This window comes from Dromiciops gliroides, chromosome 1, assembly GCF_019393635.1.
Source record: "Dromiciops gliroides isolate mDroGli1 chromosome 1, mDroGli1.pri, whole genome shotgun sequence".
Taxonomy (NCBI): domain Eukaryota; kingdom Metazoa; phylum Chordata; class Mammalia; order Microbiotheria; family Microbiotheriidae; genus Dromiciops; species Dromiciops gliroides.
This window is the reverse complement of record NC_057861.1, coordinates 419,145,921-419,163,965: the sequence shown is the minus strand read 5'-3', so window position 1 is coordinate 419,163,965 and position 18,045 is coordinate 419,145,921. Positions and strand designations below refer to the sequence as shown.

Below are 18,045 nucleotides of genomic sequence, written 5' to 3'. Positions count from 1 at the left end.
TGACTTAACCCTGTTTGCCTCAATTTCCTCATTTGTCAGATGAGCTGTAGAAAGAAAAGGCAAAGCACTCCAATATCTTTACCAAGAAAACCCCAAATGAGGTCACAAAGAGTTGGATACAACTGAAAACCGACCAACAGTAACAGCATCATTAATAAATGTACATTTGCTTATTTCATTCTTGGCATATAGAAGGCACTGATATGTATTTATACACACACACACACACACACACACACACACACATATATATATGTTGTTCATTTATGAGTTATTTAGTTATTAATTATATCTAAACAAATTTGTCATAAATTATTTATGTAAATTGATATGTATTTGTTATTTATAGAACAGTTATTTAAGGAATTAAAATAGTAAGTTATATGTATTAGAATATATCTAGGTATATCTAAATGTAATAATGTAGAAAATTTATATTATATGTGCCATTTATGTATCTTTATGTATATTATAACTATGTTTGATATATGTATAAAATATAATTATATAGCTCAAATGAAATATATTTTTTAAAAAAGAAAGCATTGATAAATGCATGTTTGCTTGATTAGGTTAAATGTGAGTATGGCTATTTTCATTCCTTGTATTTGTATTTGCAGCAGTTAGCACATACCTGAGATACAATAGATATTTAATAAATACATATTTGTTGACTTTTTGAAATGACATAGTAAAAATATGATCTACTACAGCATATCACTTCTGAAAACTTGTTATTCCTTACCAAGACCCTCATCATTGATGCCCTCTATGCTTATGTGATTCTCATAAAAAGTTTATCTAGCTGAGAAAGCATGCATAGAGTTTAGTAGTTGTACATTTCCTTCATCATCTTTCCTTTTCTGGTGCCAATAAGATGAAAAATGAAAAATATGAAAAGTATAAAGAATATAAAAGATCCTTCTTTACTTCATTGTGTGTTGATTACCAAAAAGCACTTAATTTATTAGAACAAAATACTGCCTAAAAAGGCATTCTTGCAACAAGATTTCTGCCATCTGCTGATCAGAATTATTTGAGACTCTGGAAGATGGAATGAGACTTCTCACACACACACACACACACACACACACACACCCCAACAACATTTCTTTAATTACTTTTTTATCATAAATATCATCAGGAGTAAAACAGGGAGAAATATACTTAGCAAGGGCAGCTGGGTGGTACAGTGGATACAGCCCCAGGCCTGGAGTCAGGAAGATTCACCTTCCAGAGTTCAAATCTGCCTCAGACACCTACAAGCTGTGTGACCCTGGGCAAATGACATTACTTTGTTTACCTCAGTTTCCTCATCTTTAAAATGAGCTGGAGAAGGAAATAGCAAATAACTTCATTATCTCTGCCCAAAAGAACCCAAATGGGATCATGACTACAACATGAGTACAACAAGTGAACAACAACAACAACAACAACATGCTTGGCAATGTTGTTCCCTACTAAGATGGAAGAAATTCAGTAGAGAATCTAAGTCGGGGAAGGATTCCCTGTGGATGGCGAAGTCCTCCCAGATGCTTCTGCTTGGGGATGCCATTATGCTGACTGAATCAAGCCCTGCAGAATTATAGAAGTCTATGGAAGAAACTCATATGCATCCAAAAGAATTTCATCTAACCATGTACACAGGGAAAACTAAGTTTAAAAAGACTGTCTCAGGGGGCAGCTAGGTGGCACTATGGATAAAGCACCGGCCCTGGATTCAGGATTTACCTGAGTTCAAATCCAGCCTCAGAAACTTGACACTTACTAGCTGTGTGACCCTGGGCAAGTCACTTAACCCCCATTGCCCCACAAAAAAAAGACTGTGTCTTGCCCAGATTAATGACATACAGTTAAACAACCGAAAGAGCTTATTTATTAATGTATATAAGGATGTGGAGATGTATATGTATAGAGACCAGACTTGTCATTTCACTGGTATAGGGAATACCTTTTGAGGAACCTCCCTCTACCAATGTAGGTTGGTATCTTCTCTCCAATATATAGTATTTTCTTCTTCTTTTTTTGGCAGGGCAATGAGGTTTATGAGGTTTAAGTGATTTGTTCAGGGTCACACAGCTGGCAAGTGTCAAGTGTCTGAGGCCAGACTTGAACTCACATCCTCTTGAATCCAGGGCCAGAGCTTTATCCACTAAGCCACCTAGCTGCCCCCTAACATATAGTCTTTAGAAAGATGTTTCGTACACTGGAAGGTTAGGGGGACTTGCCTAGGGTCACATAGCCAATACTTGTCTGAGGTATGACTTGAATGCTGGTTCCAAGCCCAGTCTTATCTACTATGGCACACTACCTTCAGGACACAAAGTACAGACAGAGGTGTTGGGCCCCAATTAAATAAGGACAAAGGACTACATTACCCTCAAGAAACTGGAAAACTCCTTTATTGATTCCCAAACTTTTCCCAGAATAAGAACAAAAAAAAATCCATCTTTTTTTAATAGCCAAATTGTTATTATATTAATGTTGCCTTTCTACCCTGGGTTAGCAATACAGACATACTTCAGTGTTCCTTCAAAGAATTTTCATTAGATGTTATTGCAACCCTCCCAGAAGCAGGCTTCCAGCCGCTTTCATAGGAGGAAACATTATACAGACAAGGCAGATAGGGACCCAGGTTCAAGATGGCTTACGTGGACCCATGCTCCACCTGGAAGTGGAGGTTGTGGTAAAGGAAAGAGCACAGACATTCCCTCCAAACACCCCTCCTCCCCCCGGGGGAGTCTAGAGACAGAATATGTCACAGAGGAAATAAGTGGTGGGGGTCCTAAGGTATTCCTAGGTAAAGAATTACACTCTCCAACACAGTCCAATAGGAATTAAAATGGTCTTTTATTTGGTCACTAGAGAGACTGACAAAGGGGGAAGTTGAAGACTTTACCTCAAGGGGAGCAGATGGCTTAGAGACATCTTCCACCCAGAACAGAAGAAAGGCCAAAGCTTTTATAGAGGGTATGGATGCGGTGACCACTTGACAATGGAAAATTCCTTTTTGGGGTGGAGTGAAAAAAGCTTGAATGACAGGTCATGGTCCTGACTTCTGGAGTTATCTCTGTCCCCTGGCACCGCCCCAGGAAGTAGCCATGCCTAATGGGTATACAATTTTTTTTTGGTGAGGCAATTGGGGTTAAGTGACTTGCCCAGGGTCACACAGCTAGTAAGTGTCAAGGGTCTAAATCTGAATTTGAACTCAGGTCCTCCTGACCCAGGGCTGGTGCCTTATCCACTGTGCCACCTAGCTGCCCCCATGGGTATACAATTTTATCTCCCCTTACTTGTTAGGTGTGTGCATCCTGATATCTAGTTGGCCAGTCTAAACTTTAATAGTGCCTTAATTCCTCCATATGTCCTAAACCCCATGTCAGAATATATACTATTTACTTCAAAGAGTATAGGCAAAAAGAACTCTCTTTCCTTTGAAAAGCAGAATCACCAGTTCTGCTAGATAAGTGGTCAATAAAAGCATCACTTCATCATTCCAAAACTCCCAAGTTCTTCAGTGCTAGGCCACCACATGGCCAGAAACAGCCAGGAAGTTCATCATCTTTTATGTTCTCAAATGCTGAGTCACCATGTCCCTGGAGTCCTCAGGAGTTGCTAGGGGAACACCTGGGATATACTCCCTGGGATGGCTCCTAAAGGCCAATTCAACCTCTCTTACAAAATAAAATAGTTTAATTCTTTCTGGGCAGACAACAAGCTTTGTATTAATGGTGATTAACAAGCCTTCAAATATCTTACATTATATTACAAATAGAACCTTTCACCTTGATGTTCATAAGAAGTCAACATGTCAATACCATGTCAATGCCTCAAGGGGTCAATAGATATTTTTTACCACACTGCTTGCATGTAAACTGGTGCTCTGTTACCCATACTTTTCACTGAAAAGCAATTTTCTCAGCAATCTGGAAAACATTTCTTTCAAGCCACCAGTGTATGTTTTTCTGAAATTAAAAGTTTGGAACTGTTTTCCCTAGGGTGGTTGTAGTCATTTATAATACACAACTAGCCTGACAACAAACAGAAATGTTGCTAAAGACACTTCTAGTTCCATAATATGACCCTTTACAGTGTGTTCTGAGATGAAATGTGTGCTCTAGGCTTTATGATATGTTCCCTAGACTCCAGTGGTTGTTTACAATCTAACATTCTTTCCAATTTGTCTAACTCTAAAACTAAAAAGTTCAACATCCTAGCACCTATTCAGCTAAATATGAATCTCCCTCGCACATAAGCACTGCTACTGCAAAATTGTAGGTGTGCTAGGTATGCTAAAGTCATCTCTAGCTCTGCAAAAATAATTCTATCTCCTCACAAAGTCCTAACCTGACTGAAGCAGCCAGTCTTCAAATTAATCACCCCATTGGAGGAGGTAATGAGGGTAGTTTCGCTGCTGCACTGAGAAGAAATGAGAGCTTAGAAAATATATTGAAACAAACAAAAAATCAAAACAAGATAGTTGGCTAAATTGAACCCATGTTGGCAACAGCTTTTAGAAGTATTTCAAAATATTCTATAAATCCAAGAAATGGGTTGAATGTTAGAGTTTGTATCCTTACATTATGGTCACACAGACTAATTTCAAGGGATATTAATAATTTGCTGTATACAGGAGTTTTGGGGGCAGGGAAGACAAGATCAAAGGATGGGGATGGAAGGCAAACCGGTTTTTGTGGAATTTCTGTAATCTCTAAATTCTAAAATTGAGAGGCAGCCAGGTGTCACGTGGAAAAAAAAATGCTAGTTTAGGAGTCTACAAAAGACCTGAATTTTCACTCCAAGTATTGCCTTCCTTTGAGCAAGGAGGACCCTACCCTCTCTGGGCCTCAGTTCCCTTATCTGTAAAATGACGTGGTTTGTAGGTGAACTCCAAACTGGTGGATTTTGTTTGTTTGTTGTTGTTTGCTCGTTTCTTTAAAAAATGCAATTTTAAATGCCTAAAAATGGATGAAAGAGAATTTTATTCACTCCTTTGAAAAGATAATAGAGTAACTAACTATGGGGGGGAGGGGGGAAGTAAGCTAAAGTGAAACTTTCTTTTCCTTTCCCAATTTAAAAACGCATTATTTTTCTTTTCTCCTCCTCCTCCTCCTCCTCCTCCTCCTCCTCCTCCTCCTCCTCCTCCTCCTCCTCCTCCTCCTCCTCCTCCTCCTCCTCCTCCTCCTCCTCCTCCTCCTCCTTCCCCCCCCCCCCAAATTCTTCTGCTCCTTCCCTGAACTTTTTTCAGTTGCTTATATCTATTACCATTAATTAAGTCCAATCGCGACTGCCTCTCACTCACCTGCTGCCCTTTGGAGCTTTCAGCGCCTGCGCACCACACCTTTGCTTCTGCCTGGCCCCAGAGCTTGGGCTAAGCACGTCCCTCCCCAGTGTCTGTGCTTGACTCCTCCTCCACCCTGGGAACACGAGCCCTAGCTAGGAGACGCGCCCTTCGCTACTGGTTGCCCCTAACAACGAGAAGACGCGGCCCACTCAGTCAAACGGATCTCCCCAGCCTGCAGGTGCTTGCTGTTCAGGGGAGCGGGCGGAGCCATGTCGGACATAGTGTGCAGGTGGCTAAACCAGGAGGTGAAGCTGTCCCGGACAGTGAGTGAGTGACCAAGCGGGGCCCTGGTGGGACTGGAGAGGGGAGGGAGAAGCCTATTCCTCAGTTGGAGCATGGAAAGGCAACCTGCCCCGGGCTTTTGGTGCAGGAGGCCCAGGTTAATGGCTTTCGTTCATAGCATCATAACTCTAGAGCTGGAAGTGACCTTTAGTATGTTTTCTTCGAGGTTGTCCTTAAATTTACAGGTGAGAAAACTGAGGACCAGGGACGGCTAAGTGATTTGCTCACGGGTAGTAAACGTCAAAGGTGGTCCGACTCTAGGGTAGGGTTTCTTCTTCACTTTTTTTTTTTTTAAGTGCCATGGCTACCCTTTGGCAGCGTGAAGCCTATGGGACCCTTTGCATACGTTTGCAAAGGAAAACAATTGATATTGAAACATAGTTATCAAAATTTTTTTTTTTAAAGTTCAGACCTCAAGTTAAGAACTCTTCCGTAGGGCCTACAGCTGACCCTTCCTTTGCTATTTCCCACAGTAGCCCTAGATAAACTCAAGCCCACCATGGGGTTAACCTCATAGCCTCTCTCCAATCCCCCACTCCAACGTACTGCCTTGTTAATTTAAATGAGATTTCACAGGGTTTCCTATCATGAGGAATTTATTTTCTCATTTGAGCAAAAAGAGTTTAGGAATGTCTCTTCTACTAGATTGAAGAGAGGGAAATACCAGCCATTAAAAAAATACTTGAAGAATATCTTAAGCCATAGATTTAGAAGTGGAAAGTACCTTAGAGATCATCTTGTCCAATTCCTTTGTTTTAAAGTTAAGGAAACCAGGGGCCAGAATAGATTATTTGACTTGCACAAGGTTACACAGGTGTAACCCAGGTCCTCTTGACTCAAATTGAGCATTCTTGACATTGACTTCAGTCTATCATTAACTATCATGCTATAGGTCACCAAGATTCATCCTTGCCTTGTGTTGGATACTTTTTCCCAGCAGTACACACCTAACTCAGTGCCAATATCAGGACCCATCTGGGTACTGAAGAGGATAATGCCGATAACAGCAAGGACTCACATTTATAAAGCATTTTAAGGTTTGCAAGGTGCTTTATACACATGGTCTAATTTTATTCTCACAACAACATTGTGAGGTAGGTGCAATTATGATCACTATTTTAGATGAGAAAACTAACTCAGAGAAGTTGCCTTATTTGTCCATCGTCACACAGCTAATAGTCACTTGAGATACAGCTTAAATCTGAGTCTTCCTTGACTACAAGTCCAACACTGCACTACCCCACTCTTGCTTTTCTTACATCATCATGAAAGATTGCTGTACAAAATGTCTCCCTGAAGTGTGACACTTATCAATTTCTCTGGGGCTAAATTTTCCAAACTTTCGAATAAGGGGTTTGGTCCCCACAGTGCCTTCTGGCATTTAATCCTGAGATCCAATTTCAGGCAATGGTCCTAAATTGGAATTACCCCACACCTGCTAGATCCTGCAGACTGATCTTCTAGGCCTCTAGTGGGCTGATTCCACAGCAAAAACAGACTACTATATCCTTTGTGGTAAAGGCTGCAGTTAATTTCGATGATGATTTCACAGCCTTAATGCCCTAGTCCTATTACATAGCAAATTTCACCCACTGGCCAACTCATATGACACTGTTGTGTTCATACAGCTATGGACCCCATTAGTCACACCAGCTTGGCTTGTCCCCATTGTTTTGGCAAAGAGTTCATTATATAGTTGTTTCCATTTTATCTCTGGGCTTTTACTGAAGAGAACTATCAGTCTGTCCTTGCTATGGTATTCACCTCCTGGAGTTTTTAACAGCATTCGTTTCTATGATAATAGTAGTTATGGTGCAATTGCATCTCAAGGCCATTTCTTCAGTGAATCATGGCCTTAGAGATAATCCAGTCCAACTTTGTGGGTGAGGAAATTGTACCACACATGTTGGCTTTTACTCAGTAGTGGCAAGTTTTCAGTAACAGTTACTGGGTTTTCAAAAAACAATTTGTATTCTAGCAAAAACTTGATAGTAGTCCTTTACCAAACTCCAACTCCTACACTGAGATACCACAGGTAAAACTGAATACTCAGTTCTGTCGTGGACACACTTTGGATCTTATTGTCTCCCTAAAATATAATATTAATAGATCATAATAGATGATATGAGTATCTTTTACTTATTCAAAAACTTCCTCTTATGCAAGCAAGGATGCAATATTGTATTATTAAGTTGTACTTCTCTTTAGTAAAATTATTACCAGATTGTTTAGCCTAATTTGGCTTATTTATTTGCTCGGTAAAAACCATTTGCTCAAGAGTCTCCAGAGCTCAATTACAGATTGAATCATTTAAAAAGAGATATATAAAATTAATAAAAAATAAGCAGAAGAATAGCACCATTATAATTTTAACCAATTTTGGTAATGCCAGATTGAAAAAAGAGGATTTTTTTTAAGTTTAGAAGACTGTGACTCTTCAAGGAAAAGTCCTAAAGACATAAGCTGTTAATGGAAAATTACTAGCTTGTTTCCCTGCAGTATAAACCTGATGCTTGTTAGCAGAAACACCCTGGCCTAATATAATGCTAAGGAAGCCCGTGTACTCTCACTATATCCTACATATAGTCTTTTCATCTTAACTGCTTGGACAGTATATTGAGAAAGAGACAAACCCCCAGGGAACCAAACTCTAGACTATGTAGTGCTTTTCAGACTAAAGTTAATACCTTGAGTTGTACTTGGAACTAAACAGACGTCAGTGGAAAATATAAACAAATGGTGTAAGTATCTTCCTTGGTGTTAAAACACATAACTATATAGACCTTTCTGTGCTGCATACACTAAAACTTTTAGATGATTTTAAAGAAAATAGGTATTTTCAAGATAAACTTAAAGCAAAAACAACCAACAAATACTTTCCCAACTTTAATAAAGACATCATTATTGATTATAGGTCATGAAGGTTTTGGCAGGAATTTTCCCCAAAAAAATATACTTCGTTATACAGAATTTTATTTTTTAATAGTTGAACCATGAAAACATATTGAGATTAACCCTTAAGGGGGCAGCTAGGTGGCACAGTGGATAAAGCACTGGCCTTGGATTCGGGAGGACCTGAGTTCAAATCCAGCCTCAGACATTTGACACTTAACTAGCTGTGTGACCCTGGGCAAGTCACTTAACCCTCATTGCCCTGCAAAAAAAAAAAAAGAAAAATAAAGAGATTAACTCTTAGATCATGTATTTTTTAAAACATTTTCAATGGTAGTCCATATACTACCCTCATATAATACAGTCTGAGATTTATGTACTGATCACAACTTGTTTTGCTAAATACATTTCCTTGGCCTGAACTACAGGAATTCAATCATGGAGGAATGATTTTACTTCACAGATCACATACTGGTTCCCAGTTGGAGAGAAGAATGAGAGGTGGTTTTTGGTGGTCTATCTTAGAAAAGTTTGCAAACCATTAGCACGGACATCGGGTTTCCAGTTTGTAAAATGAAATAGTTTGGCTAGGCAATCTCTAAGTCAACTCTACATTCTCTTCCCTGGTGGTGATCCTGGGGACTTGCCAAAACATAGGAAACATAAGATGTGTCCTTCTGTTGTTTCAGTGACTGATTCTGCTTTGCAGATTGAGGAGAGGAAGCTAAATCTGATGAATGGTAACTATAATTGGTGAATAACTAGAAAAAGCCAAGAGTTGAGTCAATCATATTTTTTTTGCATGCCCCAACAATGATAGAATTTGAAGAGGAAAATCTATTTGGATAGAAAATGAGACCAAGGGTATTTTAACTGATTATACCAAATATTCTCTTAACCTTCAGTATAATCCATATTTTCCTGCTGAAGGAATTTTAAATTTGGCATCTACCACCCTTATATGTCATTTAAACCAAGAATTATGGTGATTAGTAGATTACAGATAGGTCCTAATACAGGAAAATCCAAATCTATTCAAGATTCTGGCATTGAAAGCTGAGATGAACTAACTACTTTGTGCACATTCATTAAACTATAAATATTCAGCAAGTTAAATGTAATAATAATTCCTTTCAGAAAATAATCTAAGAGATAAATGAGTTAACTAAAATTAACTACTAAAATGTAATATAATAGGAAAGGCTAATCTTAGCATTAACTTTTTTTTTTGGAGACTTAAGCCATTCTTTTAAAACGGAAAAGAGTATATGGATAATAATGTTCCCAATAAGGATGTGTGTGTGTGTGTGGGGGGCAATTGGGTTTAAGTGACTTGCCAAGGGTCACAAAGCTAGTAAGTGTCCAATGTCTGAGGTTGGATTTGAGATCAGGTTCTCCTGACTCCAGGGCCGGTGCTCTATCCACTGTGCCACCTAGCTGCCCTTCCCAATAAGGTTTTGTATAATTCTTGATGCTTTTCTCATTTTCCCCAAAGAATATGACTTGTCTCTTCTTAATCAAGGAGGAAGTTGTTCAGTCAATTTTGTTGTTTTTCAGTATTGTCTTGAGTCTTAGTGACGCCATTTGAGGTTTTCTTGGCAAAGATACTGGAGGGGTTTGCCATTTTATTCTCCAGTTTATGTTGCAGATGAGGAAACTGAGACAAACAGGGTTAAGTGACTTCCCCAGGGTCATAGAGCTAGTAAGTGTCTGAGACCAGATTTGAACTCGGGGAAAATGAGTCTCCTGGGCTCTACACCTGATGCTTTTATCTGCTGTGCTGCCTAGTCATTTAGTCAATAAACATTTGTTAATGCTTATTGGTACAATGCACACAACTAGCTACTAGGCAAAATACAAAGTTAAATCAAATTCTTTACCCCTAAGGATTTTACAGTCTCCTAGGAATTGAAAAAAAACCCAACTATTTAGTTTAGAAAAATAGGAGCCAGCCCTCTTAATTCCATCTATCATAAAGACCAAATTAAATATAAAGAATTCCAAGAGACTGTCAAACTATTTTTACTAGAATATATTGCTTTTAAATAGTTTTGTTATGTATACTTATGATATTAAATGTATATCAATATTACTATTAGAGAATATCATAATACAATAATTTCTATTCTTACGCATCATCAATGCTAAGCATTTATTCAGGTTTTGTCAAAATTACCAAGAAGTATTCAACTACTTTCTTGCCCCTGTTCCCCCGTGTATTCATAGTATAACACTGGATTTTTCCCCATCTTAGATGAATATTTCTGGATAATCTAAAAGACACTTAAAATTAGAGAATTTTAGAGATATAAAGAATCTTTGAGTTAAACCTTTTTCTCTTAAACATTTTAGGAAACAGACCCAGAGAGGTTAAGAACCTGCCCAAGGTTAATTAGGGTCAGATTCAGCTCTAGAACAGAGTCTTCTGACATCCAGTTCAGGGCTTTTTCCATCCATGACAGACCACAATCCTAACTTGTCTCAAATTTCAGACATCATGTGTATCAGAAAATTTATTCCTTTTGGTATCAACAATAACAGTCTGATTTCAGTATTCTCTGCATAACTTGGCATCATTGTACTTATTGCAGTGTGGCTCAGAATGAATAGGAGTTGAGATAGTGAGTCTAATAGCATCCAGGCATTGTGTAAATCAAGATCAATCCATTTATATCTTTTAGTTTAATAAAACGTTTTCGCCAAAATTTCCAAGAAGAGGATGGCATGCACTCCCATGAAACAAGGCAATGAGATAGAAATCGAGATTTAATGCCAGATACTGAGACTTTTTGTAAACTATATTAAATGTTTGAAAGGGATAGATTATCAGAGTCGCTAGTTTCAAGCTCATATTAGAAAAAAAATTAAAATAGAACTAAATTAACCTGTTTTTCAAGTGGTCTTAGACACAGGTTATTATCTTTTAATAAACTATCCAAATTATAGAGCATTGTTGTTGAGTCCTTTTCAGTAGTGTCCGTGTCTTTGTTATTCCATCTGTTTGTTGGTTGGTGGATGTGTGTGTGTGTGTGTGTGTGTGTGTGTGTGTGTGTGTGTGTGTGTTTTGGCAAAGACATTGGAGTGGTTTGTCATTTCCTTCTCCAGCTCATTGGACAGATGAGAAAACTGAGGCAAACAGGCTTAAGTGACTTGTCCAGGGCCACACAGCTTTTAGGTGTCTGAAGACAGATTTGAAATAAAAAAAAGTGAGTCTTCCTCATGCCATTCCACTAATTGTGCCACTTCGCTGCCCCAAATTATAGAATACTGACAGAATTGTATTGAGTTTTTAATTTTTTTTCCCATTGTGCAATGGGGGAGGGGAGACAGAGGGAGGGGAGGGAATTTTGATTCCAATTTTTTTTAAATGTTAACTATTATTTTTACATGTAATTAGGGAAAAATAAAATATTAAATATTTTTAAAATTCCATTGTGAGTGATAGAGGAAAATTAATATAAATATATTAATATAAATATATTAATAATATATTAATAAATAAACAATAATAATATATCAATATAATATAATATATAATGTAAATATATTAATATAAAATTAATATTCTGTCTTTATAATAATGCTATAAAAATCAGGGCATTCCTAAAATGTAATCTGTTTGTTGAGGTACATATACTGAGTTCCATATCATTGGAAATGTTTATGCAGAGCCTGACTTACAGTTTAGCTGGAATGCTATGGAAAATCTTTCCTGTTTCAGTCATTTAGTCAATAAGTATTTATCAAGCACCAGGCCCTGTAGTAAACATTGGGGATACAAAGAAAGGGCAGTCACATCTCTCAAGGAAATTGCAGTTTAATTATTGGGGGATTGTTTGGTAGGGAGTTAGACTAGGAAATCTTTAAGTACCCTCCCTATGCTTAAGATTCCCTGACCACCCTCAATAACCTTACAGGGCAGAACCGCTGCCTGGCATGTGGAGACCACATCAGTCAGTACAGTTCAGCTGTCACCACGGCATAGTAGCAAAATGAGCCATGATGCATGATAACACTGTAGTCTGTCCAGGTGGTTTATACAAAAGCAGAACAACAGAATTCTCTGCATTATAGAAGTCTTTCCATTGTCTGGATCCCAAACTTTCTCAAGTGAAAAGATCAAAGGTTGTCTCATCTCTGGCACAGGGCCAGATAAAAAGGCGAAACCCGCCATGTCTGGGGTGCGAACCTGTGAGGGAAAATGGGGTTATTTAACCCAGGACCCAAGATCCTCACTCTGAATTCCTTCCCTCCCCCAGTCCCCATACTCCCTGCAGATCAATGATTAGAGAAGCTGTTAGGGGCCAGGAGAGCATAAAAGGAGGCTGACTCTGGTCTGTGTTTTTATTGCGACAAAAGCACAAAACAAGCTGTTGGGGAGAGATCTGGTCCCATGGAATGGAAGGGGGCAGAGGCAGGCTCCTCCATGTGGTCCACGGATGGAAAAGCTGTGGCGGGGGGAGTGGAGTGGTCCAGGGGCTCTATTCAATAAAGACAAGATAAGGAAATGAAGGTTCTAGCCCCCGTGAGGGGGGTGCAGGTGACTGATGACAGACTTGATGAAGTCAGACGTGGTGCTGTAGCTGCCCATGTCCCAAGTCCGAACCTACAGCCACCAGGAACAAGAAGGGAAAAGATGGCCAGTGAGTGGGGAGGGTGGGCAAGAGAAGGGAAGATGAAGGGGGATGGGAAGGCAACCAGAGGAAAGATGAAGTGCCAAGAGAAGATGAAGGATGAGCAAGTGCTAAGATGGAGGATGAGGAAGAGGAAGTGCCAAGAAGAGATGGAAGATAGGGTAAGGAATGGTCCAGAGAGAAGAGTTGGCATTTATGAGCCTCTTTAAGGTGTACAAAGAAATTCATTTCATCTGATCCTCAAACCATCACATGAATAGACTAAGTAACAAAGAGATACACAATAGAAGCAAGCATAATTATTTGAAGATTAAAATGAAATAGAATGTTAAGCACTAGAAGAGAAGCTTTATTAGTTTTGGGGATAAGAGATGAATCAGTTAGTGATTGGACCATCGCCCTTTTTCTCTTGCAAATCATTGTTGGACTGAATAAAAGCAGTTACCAGGGAGCAGCAACCTAAAATAAGGGAGCAGGGAGTAAGACCAAATTTAAATACTACCTTCAAAAAATTCAAATTGTATTCCTTGATTCTTTTTTTCTTTTTCTTTTACTTTTTCTTTTTTTGGTGGAGCAGTGGGGGTTAAATGACTTGCCCAGGGTCACTCAGCTAGTAAGTGTCAAGTATCTGAGGCCGGATTTGAACTCAGGTACTCCTGAATCCAGGGCTGGTGCTTTATCCACTGCACCCAATCCACTGCACCTAGCTGCCCCCATCTGCCTTGAAGCTTGAAAAGGATTAGAGAAGGGCATATGTTGTCACAATTTTCAAAAGAGGGAAATGTGTGGTGTCTATGAACTATAGATGAGTGAGTTTAATTTTGTTTTCAGGAACAATTCTAGAACATATTAAATGGATATGTAGAACCCGAGGGCAACCCTCTACTGTATATGGTTTCCTCCAAACAATATAGCCCAGGTACTATGTGGGTACTTTGTAGGTCCATCCTTACTTAAAATAAAATACAATAAAAAGGCTCAGGAGCTCTTATTCATGTTTTTGCTTTTAAAGGTCAGCCAGAGGACTAGAATATAGCATAGGATAGGAAAACAGCACAAGACAATATTATTTCTATAAATTTGGGACAAGTTGTCACACTGTCAATTGGAAGAGTGGCCACACATAATGGGCATTCATGAAAAGCATTGCATGATGTAGGGAGCATGTGGTCCGTGTACACATTTGGAATTGCTTACCAGTAGGGTGTATGTTGGCCATGGTAATGTGGTGACCAGAGCACATAAGGAGGCCATGGGTAGGGGAGCATGCATGGCCATAGAACACGTTGGAAGGGGAAATTCAACAAGCAACTGAGTTTTGGGATGATGATCTTGCTCCATTCCTGCTGGGCTTCCTCTACCCTGGTCATTTGTGATGTGAAGTCCCAGCAATGTATGTGGCATGGGTATGTGGTGGCATTTGAGTGTTGCCCTCTGATGGTCTCATGGCAGCTGCTTGATGACTATGTTTGCTGCCAGAAGTAGTAGCCACTTAGAACAAAATTCTCTCTCTACTTCTTGCTTCTGGCTTCAGCAGGAGTCTTTAGCTTAAAGCCTCATCCAGCTGGTCACCAAGGTAGGGAAAAATCTATAGTTGCTTTTCTTCTCTTAGAAAGAATGTCTAGGGCAGCTAGGTGGCACAGTGGATAAAGCACTGACCCTGGATTCAAGAGGACCTGAATTCAAATCCAACCTCAGACACTTGACACTTACAATGTGACCCTAGGCAAGTCACTTAACCCTTACTGCCTCACCAAAAAAAATTAAAAAGAATGTCTGTGAGTTTCCAGAACCTTGGGCATGATGGGTTTTTCCTTTCCAAAAGGAAAATCATTATCTGAAGGTTCTAAGCAAGATCTTTCTAACATAAAATAACCAGTCAACTAAGTAGTAGCAGCAGGTTTTTAGTCTATTTTTTAAACCATACCTTCTAGGTCACCAAGAGTAGTGTCTTTGTCTCAAAACTGTAAGTAATATTATTATTATTATTATTATTAACAACAATAACATTTATATGGTGCTTACTGTGTGCCAAGCACTGTGATAAATACTTTACAATTACCTCATTTTATCCTCACAATAACCCTGAGAAGTAGGCGCTGTACTTATCCCTATTTACAGATAAAGAAACTGAAGCAAACTGAACTTAAGTGACTTACCTAAGGTCTGACACAGAAAACCCTAATTTACCTAATTTAACCCTAATAGCAATCAGATTGTAAACTATATCTGGTCAGCATAATTTTAGGGACTGCACTTTTAGCATATGGTCCAAGGCTTGCCTGTATCTAAGGCCCTCCAGGTTTTTAGACTGAGTTTCTTTTTGGTCTCCCATGCAAAAGAATGGAAAGGAAAAAAGGCAAAAGAGAAAAAGGCCCAAGGCAGAGCCATTTCAAGGCATCATCCTGGATCTTAATTCTGTGTTTCAGATTTTTTACTTTATTGTTTGTGTTTAATAACAAGTTTTTTAGCTTTGTCCTAGTGATCCTTTGTAAACATGTAGAAAGGTGAGCTGGGATCATTAAAAGCCAGCATTTCTCTCTATGAGCACATTCTAGTCATGCCAGAATGTCAGAATCACTGTAGTTCTTAGAGTGATCGTGTAGAGATAGTATCTCTTGCTATGCGTGTGGACAAGCTTGGGGAGATGTTGATCATAGGCTAATACTGTCAGGTTGATTCAGAACTATTTGAATGACTGGCTCCACAGAATAGCCAATGATTACTCCTACAGAGCTTCTTTAGTACAGCGCCCCAAGGCACCTTTGCCCCTGTGCATGTTTGTCAGTGGAAGACATAGAAGGCATACCTATCAAATTCACAGATGATATGTGAGAGAGAGAATGGACATGTTGGATTATGATGTTGAGATTCTAAAAGACTAATGACCAAAGGACTATTGATGAAGCATACTATCCACTGCCAAAAAAAGAACTGATTTTGATTGAACATAGACTGAAGCATGCTGTTTTTCACCTTCTTTCATTTTTTCTTTTCTTCAAGTTTTCTTGTACAAAATGACTCATATGGTAATATTTTATATATTTGCACATGTACAACACATATCTGATTGCTTACCACCTCAGGAGGGGAGGGGTAGGAAGGAGGGATAACATTTGGAACTCAAAACTATAAATAAAAATGTTTATTACTTTAAAAATTTTTTAAAAGTAAAAGTCTGGTGAGTGGCCAGATTGCATAAAATGGAATTTAATAGAGATAAATGTATAATTATACACAGGTTTTTAAGAAAATCCACTTCGCAGATGTGAGATGAAAATTATATGTCTAGATAGCAGTTTCAGGAAAAGTTATATTGCTAGATAGCAATTCCTAGAAAATCATCTTGTGGTCATAATGAACTAGAAGTTCATCAGTTTGACAAAACAGTCAAGAAAATGATGGCATCCTAAACTGCACTGAGAAACACAGTATCCAGAACTATTCAGAGGAGGATTATTCCCCTTTTATTTTGCCCTGGACAGAGTAATGGAATATCTGAGCAATGTGTTCAGTTCTGGGAACTGAATTTTAGGAATCATAATGATAAACTTGTATTTTGAGAAGAGGCAACTGGGATGGTAAGGGAACTGATGAACCTACCATATGAAACTTAATTTAAGGAAATTGGGATGTTTGGGAAGGAAAAGAAAAAAAAGAAAAAGTGGGAGATTGATGTCTTCAAGCATTTGAAGAGACCATTTTATGGAATAAGGATGCTATTAGAGATAAGACATGCAACTTTCTTTGTTCTGGGTTTTTTTTGTTGTTGTTTTTTTTTTTTTTTTTTTTGCGGGGCAATGGGGGTTAAGTGACTTGCCCAGGGTCACACAGCTAGTAAGTGTCAAGGGCCTGAGGCTGGATTTGAACTCAGGTACTCCTGAATCCAGGGCTGGTGCTTTATCCACTGCTCCACCTAGCCGCCCCCCATGCAACTTTAAATAATTCCAATTTCAGCCGTGTACAGAGAAAACTTCTTGACAATTAGGGCTGGCCCCCAAATGCAATGGGTTGTCTCGATTCACTGCCTTTGAGGTATTTTTCCAGCTAACCTCCTCTCTCAACTTTGGACATTGTCACTGGCTATCCCCCATGCCTGGAATTCTCTCCTTCCTCCCTTCTACCTCCTGGCTTAATTCCCTCAAATCTCCCTTCTCCAAGAAGCCTTTCCCAGTACTTCTTCATGTCAGTGCCTCCCCACTGAGATTATCCCTAATTGATCTTACATATGTCTTTTCTGCAGGTTGTTTCCCTCCATTAGATTGTGAGCTCCTTAAAAGCAGAGGCTTTTTTTTGAAAATTAGTTTTATATTTTTATCCCCAGTGTTTAATCAAATGCCTGGCACATGTAGATGCTTAATAAATGCTTAATGACTTGGCTTATCAGTACATTTGATGCTGGACAACCCAAATAACAGAGTAAAATTCTCTAAATATTTTAGTGTTGATGCCTGTGTTTTTAAATCTAGCATTACAATCATAGAAGTAGAAGTGACTCTAGAGATCATCTCATTCAACTCCTTCATTTTACAAATGATTAAACAGAGGCAGAGAGAGATTAAATGATGTCAGTGATTCAGGTTGCAGAGCCAAAGCTGGAATACAAGACTCCTGAGTCAATAAATACACGGGGGTATTTCCCCTGTATAATGTTTGCTTTTTAGTTTCACTACTGTTTTATTTATTTCTGGTTTTGGTTCTTAGGCAGCCAGGTGGTGCAGTAGATAGAGCACGAGGATTGGAATCAGGAAGACCTGAGTTCACATTCAGTCTCAGACCCTTACTGGCTCTGTGACCCTGATAAGTCACTTAGCCTGTCAAACCTCAGTTCTTTCATCTGTCAAATGAGCTGGAGAAGGAATGGTAATTACTCCAGTATCTCTGCCAAGAAAA

The 18,045-nt window shown here is 38.9% G+C and overlaps 1 protein-coding gene across 1 annotated transcript in view; it reads left to right on the top strand.

Annotated features, from left to right (window-relative positions):
• The first annotated feature begins 5,501 nt into the window (after positions 1-5,501).
• The window catches only part of SPEF2 (sperm flagellar 2), a 232,225-nt gene continuing 219,681 nt past the window's right edge, over positions 5,502-18,045 (top strand). The window contains exon 1 of the mRNA XM_043975070.1: positions 5,502-5,611. Coding sequence (XP_043831005.1) covers positions 5,554-5,611 — 58 coding nt within the window. The 5' untranslated portion in view covers positions 5,502-5,553. The remainder of the gene's footprint in view (positions 5,612-18,045) is intronic.